Genomic DNA, 9,883 nt, shown 5'->3' with positions numbered 1-9,883 from the left:
AGAAAAATGTAATCAGCATACGAAAAGATTCAGGAGCAGAAAAATGGGTGAATTTGGAGATGGTAAAAAAAAAAAAAAAAAAAAAAAAAAAAAAGGTTTTGAGTTGCAATATGTCTTTACCTACACATTTTACAATGCAGTTACACTAACTCAGTGTGTAGGGTATGTTCTGTTCTGCATTTTAATGTAAAGGATATGCTGTGTGTAACGTAGTTTGACATCTTGTAGCTTGCTTTTTTTTTAATGAATGTCTAAATTAAACGGAACATCAATTTTTAATATACTGAAAACCTTTTGGAAAGATTTTTCCAATTGCACAATAAATGTTCGTGTTTTTTTTTTTTTTTTTTTTAATGAAAAATGTTGATTAAAGTTTTTCCTCCTAAACAGTGCTGGGGTGTCATTATTGTGCAAGTCTAGTTGATAAAGTGAATGACAGCACACCCTACATACTGTCATTTTAAAAACCTATAAACACCTTAAGAGTGCATACAGGAGTCAGGATAGCAGTTTTACCTTCAAGTACAGAGCAACAGTAAATCAATGGGTGCTAAAAATTATAGCACTCAAACTGTCAAGAGGACGAGTTTGTTTTTCCACTTAACTAAACAGCAGGAGTAGAAAGGGTTTAATTAGTGGGTGACATTTTAACTATAGTTGGTACCAAAATGAATGAAGAGTTTGGTTTTCTCATACAATCCCCTAAAGCCTATGCAGTTAAGCACATTTAAAAATACAACTGAATACTGTTTCATACCAATTTATAAATGTGGCATTGGTTTAACTATGTTGATTACATTTACGACCTCTAAAACCCAGGCCCACAACAGAGACTGCATTAAAATAAATTATGTGAATATTCTGAGAACTGCAGCTCTTGAAGCTCAAAATACCCCATTCAAAAAACACACCCAGGATACTGGTCAGCTATCAGAACCTAGCCCTTAACTATTATGTCAGCATGACCTTACACAATTCTGTTGTGTCAATGGTGTGTTTATACTTCTACTGTTCACAGTGACGTCTAAATTGGCATGCAGCAAGTTTACAGGTTCTTAACCATTGTGTGCTGGTTTAGAGCTGCAAGGTCCAGGCTGTCCAGTGTGTTTAGAAGATACATATCCACTTGATAGAAATCCTGTTTTAATTAAAATAAAATAACACAAAACAGTTAGTGCTAATCCATGTCTTCAGAATTGCTGGCAGCTGCTAGTCTATCCTGCTTGAGATACGACTTGTGGCAAAACAATGGTCTGAAATGTGACGTTTGATTAAAAATGATTGACCGCTGAAGTGTTCGAGGGTTAAATTCTTTTCAGTATGCATTCCCAGAGGTGAAAATCCCAGTCAGCTGAGCCTTGTTTTAATCTTATCTGTTTGTTCTTGGACAAACCTGTCCCACCTGTTTTCCCTTATTACAAACCCATCCTGGCTTGTTACGACAGGCCAAAGGAACTTTTTTTTTTTTTTTTTTTTTTTTTTTTTGCAGTGTTAATGTTTTACAACCAGGAAGCAGAGCTGCTGTTTCTCTTGGGCAACACTGGAGTTCTGTTTAATTTAGTATAATGGTTTTTGGTGGATTTCTTATAAGCAACAACTGAAGTTAACAAGGAGAAGCAGTCATGGGTAAGTGCCATCTACAGTTAATTAAAGACTGGCTATTTGTATAGAGTTGCTGTTTGCATGGTGTTTTTTTAAACTGACTTCGAGATGCCTATCCTGCAAACAGGCTTGGAGAGGGTGGGTGTATTGCTTCTTTAAGGATCATGCATCTATACATGGATTCAGTGTCTTAGTACTAAATTTGGTTTTAAGACACAGGTTTTCCGAGGATCTTAGTTCATTCTGGGCATCATTAAACATGCAACATGCTGTGATCTGCCACAACAAGATTAAAGCAAAGCAGTATATTCCAGTCTATAGTCTAGAAGTCAGGGATATTACACTGATAGCGCCTCAAATTCATGTGGCCTCTTTTGAATGCTCTCCCATATAATATTTCAAGAACTTACTTTTTATATAGGCTGCCTAAATAAATTGTAGGAAAAAAAGCCTTGCATAAAGAAATTCAAATAAGTACTGAACATAAACGCTAAGTTTCGATACTGTTTCTATCAGCAAAGTAGTGGCCACAGCAACTTCTGTTTTTGATACTTCCTAACGTTGTACTCCTTAAACGAAACCAATGAGTTCATATGTATATATAAAAGAAAATAAAGAAAATCAGTAAATTGCCCAGAGAGTTGCTTCCTGCATTCCAAGCAGACAGCAGTGCAGCCTCCCCACCCTATACTGCTCATTATACTGGCGAATTTTAGTGCTCATACTAGCCAGAGATTTCCGTTACCTCTCTGCTAGTGCACCTCAGTCTACACTACATGCCAATTGTGCCAAAGGGTGTGTGTGTGAGAGACGGTCTTGTAAAGTGTGCTGGTGGCTATGTTAATACTACAACTACAAGTGAAAAACAGAAGTAGTCTGCTGAGCCACCTGGCTCCCGCAGTCTCCCTGGGACTTGCAAAATACACTGTGACTGATCTAACAGCCAGCAAGATTCCCTGTAGAAAAAACAAACTTATTGTCTTAAGCAGAATGCTTCTTTTAAACATCCTTTGACCGATGAAAACAAAGAAGATATGGGCCTCCTGTTACACATGCCTGATTCAAGCCAGGTTGTAGGGTTTTGATGATAATACTTACGTAAGCAGTTAAAAGGCCTTCCTTGACAGACATTTCAACAACAAAGTCTTTACTATATATTGTAAAATCTGAATTTTTGTCTAGTACTTGTTGCTGGTAAGCCAAAAGGTAACCTTTTGTATTGTACATTAGACTGAGAAGTTTCTCGCTGTGAATGAGTCAGCTGCAATGTAAACATTTTCAGCGATAACACAGAACAATTAGCCTGAGGCTTGAGGAAAGACTTTATGTCAAAAACATTTTTTAAAAGAAACAAGCAAGCAGCAAAGAAAGCCTGGTGGGTAAGAGGCAAACAAAAATACCTGAAAAAAAAAAGAAAAAATCTTTAAGCAGAGCAGGAGTTTCACATTACCGTAGTTTTCCGAGTATAACGCACACTCATTTTGCATATTGCTGAGGATGATGAAGAGGGGTGTGTGGAATGCATCGAAGCGTATTTTACTCTGGTACGGAGAGTGTTTTAGGGTGTCCCTCTTTGCAGGGTTTTACTGCACGGTGTTACAGCAGCTTCCCTTCATGCCTTGCAGAGGTGTTTGTTCTGATGGATTTCGAGGGCGTTGACGACGAGTTGAAAATGAAAGCTGGTGATGTCATCAAGAACGTCAGGGCAGGAGCGGAGCAGGGTTGGATGGAGGGAGAACTGAATGACAGCAGAGGGTTTTTTCCCAGCAGCTTTGTCAAGGTACGAGAAGGTCACTGATGGCCCCACGGAAACTCTAAAGACAAAATGGCCCTCAGTTTTCTGATTTGAATTTTGCAACAATTCCTCATTATTTTAGCTTTAAAGAATACATATATTGCTGCAAATATTAGTATGGGGTTTCTATCTTTATGTGTGCTTTAATGCTAAGCTATTAATAGTTATTTTACTCCAGTTCTCGTGTCTTAGCTAAATTCACTTAGCTCTGTATGATTGAGACCTTTTCACCTGCTATAGCACACATGCACCATTCTTGCTGTCTCTGTTCATTATTTATAGTACAAGTAATTGAGTTATTTATTTAATTAATTATTTTATGTTACAGGAGATTCCCTCGTATTTAATGGGTGACCATCTCAGGGAACCAAGAAGCATTCGAAAATGTGAGTACCGGTACAGGTCTTCTTTGTCCAAGAGAGGTATCCATTGAACCAATACCATGTGTAAATAATGTGTAAATAATGTGTACACGACCCTCCAACCAAGATCAGGAAAGCCTGTGCTGTGTTTGCATTAAGTCAACAGACTTTTCCAGTTATCCCAGAATTAAAGGATACATAAGGACCTTTTTATTTTATTGTGTTACGTGTTCCCATGTGGTGCTGCAACTGTTTACATAAGGTGTGTGTATTGTTTTAAAATTTCACATTTTGACCACTTTTTTTAAACTGTTAAATTACATTCCCTGCCTCAAGATGGCTTCCCATGTACCCACATGGATCTCTCAGAACTACATTTCCTCCATCTCAGTTACATATGTGAGCAGGAGGGTGATGGGAAATGTAGTTCTGAGAGGTCCATGCGGGTAAATATAAAGCCATCTTGAGGCAGGAAATGCAATTAAAAAGTAAAAAAAGTGGTCAAAATGTAAAAAAAAAAAAAAAAAAAAAAAAAAAAAAAGTATAGAAATCTAAATAATACACACACCGTAAACAGTTGTAGCAACACATGGCAACTTGTAACACAATAAAATAAAAAGGTCCTTACGTACCCTTTAATATGTACCTAATTATGATGTGGAACAATACCACACATATTCTACATTTTCTTCATCGTGCCGAAGCAGAAATTAATTGTTTATTTCGTTAAACAAGTGGCACCCTTTGGAATCCTGTTGCTGAGTAATGCTTACCAGGATCCTTTCTTGTTTATGTGCCAGGCTCACCCCAGCATTAAGCAATAAGCATTAGGCAATGCAAACCATACAGAAGCGACCAGCTTTGTATTCCTGATAACTGGGAAAGCAAGCGTAAGCCAGGTTTTCATGTAACAGATCAATTGTACTGTATGTAGAGTTCCCTTGTTTCAATGCAATTGCTGTGTCATTGGTGAGTGGTATTGAGTGAGATAAAAATAACTCTCCTATACCAAGAAATAAAAAAAATAAACTCTGGTTAGTAAGAACAAAGTCTAAGAAAATACAGGCCTATTTTACCATGTTTTAAATTATTTGTATCATACACATATTGACAGTAAACAACCGACACGATAAAAATGGGAAGCCCCAGCAGCTTCGTCAAGTCTAACGGCAAGCACTAAACAGAAAAGAGTTGTGTGTTTTTATTTTTCTCTTTTCTTCCTCTGCACTTATCAAAGGACAATAAAAAACAAACGCACGCAGTTTCAGTCTTTTAAGGAAGTGGTTTACGTTTTCGCCATCCGTGTCGTCACACAACAATACAGCAGTCCTGATTTGCTTCTCCCCTGTGTGGTGTAAACAATATATTCACTTCACTATTTTGTCTCGAGGTTGTGTAGGGTCCTGTAAAGGTATGAATGATGTGTCTCAATACATTTTGTTTTCTTTGTGCGCTTTCTGTTTTGGAATACTTATAACTGTCTGCACATTTATTTTTCACTATTTAAAATGTGTTTACCTTGAGGCCACCATAGCAAAGGAGTATGAAAACTCAGATAATTCCCTGCAAGGCAGTTCGGCCAATTGACTTCCTGTAGTGTCCTCGGGAACAGGAAGTGAGGGATGTTTAAACCTGGTTGTGAAAGCTAAACAAGGGTTGTCACAGGGTCCAGTTTTGAGATATATTCCCTTTCTCTGGTTAGATAATATTAGCACTTTTTTATTGTCTTGAGTGTTGTTACACACTTGAGTGGGCTTGACTAAATACCAACTCCAGCTGAAGCTCCAGGCTCTAGGCATGACTTGGCCTGTTTAGTCTAAGAATTCTTGCAATGTTTACCAAATGGGGCGAAAGGGCCTTTACAGTAAAGACTACTGCTTTTGCACTGTAGTTGGAATTCTGAGTAATTATTCCTGTAAAAAAAAAAAAAAAAAAAAAAAACAATTTCAATCTTAAATATAACGACAAGACTATCACACAGCATTCCTGTGGAGGGAAATTGACTTGCTTCAGCAACTCTTTCATAATGGAGAAAAAAAAAAAATCATAACCAAGTAAAGGGGCCTTGTAAAGAACTGCAAAGCACTACTTTGCCTTGAATAAATCGATAATGGAAAGAACTGTAGGCACAGAAGCGAACAAGCTAGCTGTTTGGTACAGGAAGTTGGGGAGGTAAGAAGGAAATAAGAGTGAGCTGTCCACTGTGAAGGCTGTCTCTCTGCTTCTTTTACTCTGACCAGTTGTCGTTTCAGAGTCGTTCATGGTTTACTACGTGTATCGAATGTTTTGCTGCTGCTGGGAAAGAGATGAAAGCTTGATAGAGGATGGCGGTATGTCGGTTGCTGTTCATGGTTTTCTTTTTTGTGAAGGTCTTGTCTTTTAGACTTCTTTACTGATAGAGCAGCCTATATTAACTGATGAAGAGGCACTGAGTTAAATGTCATGGCAGAAATCTTGCCAAGACTTGTCACATACCATGCAGCCCAGGAAGACAGAAAAGCTGCGTGGTACCGGCTGATTGTTTCATGTTGTGTCTTTGCAGGTAAAACACTGAAGGAAAAACAGACCCTCTGTGAAGTAACCTTTGCCTATTCTCCTCTGGACAAGGACGAACTTGAACTGAAAGAAGGGGAAATTATTGAATTTATAAAGGAGGTAAGACATATGTGTTATTGCAGAAAACAAAGGCTGCTTATCCAATCAAACTATACAGTGTAACATTAAATATGTGAATGTGAAGGAAGGTTTCGAGACCATTTTGGCAGTATGTCAATTGCAGTTCTAAATAAGCCGGTATGATTAAGTCAAACACATTGTCACTCCTACTGTAGGTGTATACATGATGTCACATTTCAGAAACAAAGTGTTTATAGAATGAAACTATGCAGTGTGACATGCAACATTTATAAGATCTGAATGAGAATGTGTGTTTTGAAACAGCATTGTCATGCGCAGCAGGGACGAGGGAGTGAACTCACTGTAAAAAAAAACAAACAGACTGTACGTAATATTCTGAAACAAACACACCTCAAACATAAACAAGAGTAAGTCAAAGACTAGAATAAGTGCTTTAAGAATACACCCCTACGTCAGTATGAATACAAAGGGCTCAATCAGTGCTTTTTCATGTTTAAGGAAAGTAAAAACTACCTTCAATGCATGCGTTTTTATTCTGTCCTAAAACAGATAGAAGATGGTTGGTGGCTGGGTAACAAAAATGGCAAAATAGGGGCTTTCCCATCCAACTTTGTCAAGACTATTACAGGTAAAGCTAAGTTTGCACTGCGATGATGTTTGGTGTAACATGTAACACACACAGCAGCAATCCCACGCTCAGTCCATTGCTCAGAGATTTAACTTGTCTATTAATGTTTTGGATTTAGAAACTACTGACGGGCCGAACAGCTCTGCTGTGAAACAAAGACCAAAGCTGTCAGAAGCATTGTTCAATAAAGAGCTGGAAAAGGTAAAGGTTTAATCATTTATTATTAACAAAATAACACAAAATTTTTTTTTTTTTTTTTTTTAAGTTAGGACAGGGCAACATCTGGAACTCCATAGAGTTCACACAAATATATATATATATATATATATATATATATATATATATATATATATATATATATATATATATATATATATATATATGTGTATGTGTGTGTGTGTGTGTGTGTGTGTGAGTCCAAAGGGGATATATAAGAATGGGTTTAACCGCGTGTATACATTTGTTAAGTACTGCATAGTGCATTTAAAGAAGTGTTTATTTGATTATAAACAGACATCCTGAGTTTGCTGTTTTTCTTATTAAGTTCAGTGAGGTTTAATTGATGGTAATTTAAGGAAGGTGTTTTTTCATATCGCTTGTTGACTATCAAAACCTTAAAATCACCCCTAAAACAACCTTTACATATTACCAGTTAGTAGACTTCAAATGTATCAGATTATGCCTTTCCTTTCTGAATTAGCTATTCATGCTTGAGGGATACATCGCTGATGCGATTTATCTGTCACACGAAAGCCCTACCACACAACACGATAAAGGTAACTGTTGTTTATCTTTGAAAACTGTAAATATACATTTTTGTTTTTGTTCCTTAGCTACCAAAATTGCAACACACATCTGGGGCAGGCCAGAGGCTTGACATAAACCAAGGTGGGTGTCTGTAGGTATCACACATTCAAGCATGGAGCCAGTTCTGACTGCAGCTTTTGTGTTTTTCCTGAAATCTAGCCTTCTTTTCTCCAGTGTTCAAGATCAATTGTATAGCAATTGATCTTTTTGCAAAGTTTCATCCAGAATTTGATGACCTTTTTTTTTTTTTTTGATCTCCAAAGTCTGGTTTCTAAACAGGGGATAGAATGGTTATTTAGTAAATTGAATCCAAATATGAAAGAGCTTTTTTTTTTTCTTTTAAATGCAATGTTTCGGGTACGCAGTACTACAGCCTGTGTTCATTTCAGACAACGAACGCTGTAAGGTTATGTTCGATTACACTGCCACTGCTGAAGATGAACTGGACCTGAAGAAAGGGGATATTGTTGTAATAATCAATAAGGTAAGTCTTTACTACAGTATGTAAAGCAGGTTTGCTTTAGCAGATAGAAGTAGGGGATTGAAATTGGGAATTATCTAACCAAGTATGGGGCTGTTATAAAACACCAAGTGCGGAACCTTAGTTTTACAAAGAGAACCGCTCATCCAACTGCAGTGGGATCGAAGACATTCTTTAGCAGAATTACTGAGTGCACCTACATCTGGGGATATAAGAGGTGCCTGTCCATCTATGGGTGGATGGATGGGTGCACGCATGTCATGCTTCCCTCTTTACATAGACACTGTGAAAGCAGGTGATCATGGTGGTCAGAATGTACAGCTGATGCAGAAGATTATGACACAAGCGTACTTATTGCTTTGCAGGACACAGACGATGAGGGCTGGTGGGAGGGAGAGCTCAATGGCAAACGTGGCTTCTTTCCTGATAACTTTGTCATGGTTCTCCCTACAGCGTGTTTGATGGTGAGTAAAACAGCTACTGTAGGCATGTATGTCAATTTCTCATTTATTGTGGGATAGATAAGTAAAATGTGTGTGTATGTATGTATGCATGCGTATATATATATATATATATATATATATATATAATATATATATATATATATATATAAAATATATATATATATATATATATATATATATTTTTATAATTATGATATATAGATATATATATATATATATTAATATATATATATATAAATTTATTAAATATATATATATATATATAAATATATATATATATATATATATATATATATATATATATATATATATATATATATATATATCTCTTTGTGTTAGACTATAACGTTCACCTAATCCTGAGCTTGTGTAATTGCATTGCACAGAGCTGTTCATCACTTCCCTATTATTACAATGCTGTACTCTTATTTTTACTCATACACAAATCAGGTGAAATGTCATGACGGGTATACGTAATGATTGAGTTTAATGTGATCTTTTCACAGCTGGAGAACACTGACAGGCCTCTTAGAATGCTTGACAAGAGTTCAGGTAAGACTTGGACACACTGTAGGATAAGTGTAAGCAGCTTCAAATGTTGTATTGTCATTCATGTAACGAAACCACAATGTAGCTGTAAACATTGGAAAAAGATACGGAAAAGGTCAAAACAGTACGTTTATAGCTGGAAAGGGTCAAAACAATACATTTGGAATCTAGAAAGGTTTAGTTTAAGGCAGACATGAAGTCTTTTGGTTAGAGTTTTCTTAATAATTCAGACATTAAAATGCCATTTGAAGGCATTTCCTTGATGTATTTTTGCTTAAACCTTTTTGTAAGACCTTGACAGTTTTCAACCTTTGTTGTACAATGGAAATCCCCACAGTCTAAGCTTCAGATGTGGGATATATCCAAAGGTAGTTTCCTAACTTTATGAAAAGGCATGACTCACAGGAAAGTTTTTAGATGTACTTAACTCAAACCAGACTGAAAACAAAACATTGCTATTCTGTTCAAAATGTCATAGCATTGTGCACTTCAACTGAGGCACATGTAGGTACTGTACACTGTTGCAAAAGAACGTACTGCACAGCCTACCTTCAGCAT

At 36.6% G+C, this 9,883-nt stretch overlaps 1 protein-coding gene across 3 annotated transcripts; it reads left to right on the top strand.

The window, feature by feature from the left end:
- Positions 1 to 1,489: 1,489 nt before the first annotated feature.
- Positions 1,490 to 9,876, top strand: sh3d21 (SH3 domain containing 21). 3 transcript variants are annotated; one of them, XM_041240663.1, is made up of 10 exons: positions 1,490 to 1,626; positions 3,182 to 3,382; positions 3,726 to 3,783; positions 6,302 to 6,414; positions 6,946 to 7,024; positions 7,143 to 7,225; positions 7,858 to 7,912; positions 8,221 to 8,315; positions 8,678 to 8,776; positions 9,283 to 9,874. In XM_041240663.1, exons 2-10 carry the CDS (start codon positions 3,242 to 3,244, stop codon positions 9,520 to 9,522), a joined length of 963 nt encoding a protein of 320 aa, XP_041096597.1. In that variant the 5' UTR covers positions 1,490 to 1,626; positions 3,182 to 3,241; the 3' UTR covers positions 9,523 to 9,874. The 3 variants fall into 3 exon arrangements, with proteins under 3 accessions (XP_041096597.1, XP_041096596.1, XP_041096598.1); XM_041240662.1 differs by having other exon boundaries at positions 3,228 to 3,382; positions 9,283 to 9,872; XM_041240664.1 differs by lacking the exons at positions 1,490 to 1,626; positions 3,182 to 3,382; positions 3,726 to 3,783 and adding an exon at positions 4,312 to 6,089 and having other exon boundaries at positions 9,283 to 9,876.
- The last annotated feature ends 7 nt before the right edge of the window (positions 9,877 to 9,883 follow it).

The sequence above is a fragment of the Polyodon spathula genome, unplaced genomic scaffold (assembly GCF_017654505.1).
Source record: "Polyodon spathula isolate WHYD16114869_AA unplaced genomic scaffold, ASM1765450v1 scaffolds_649, whole genome shotgun sequence".
In the NCBI taxonomy this organism is placed as follows: Eukaryota; Metazoa; Chordata; class Actinopteri; order Acipenseriformes; family Polyodontidae; genus Polyodon; species Polyodon spathula.
Note: the sequence above shows the minus strand (reverse complement) of the source record. Positions and strands in the feature narration are given on the sequence as shown.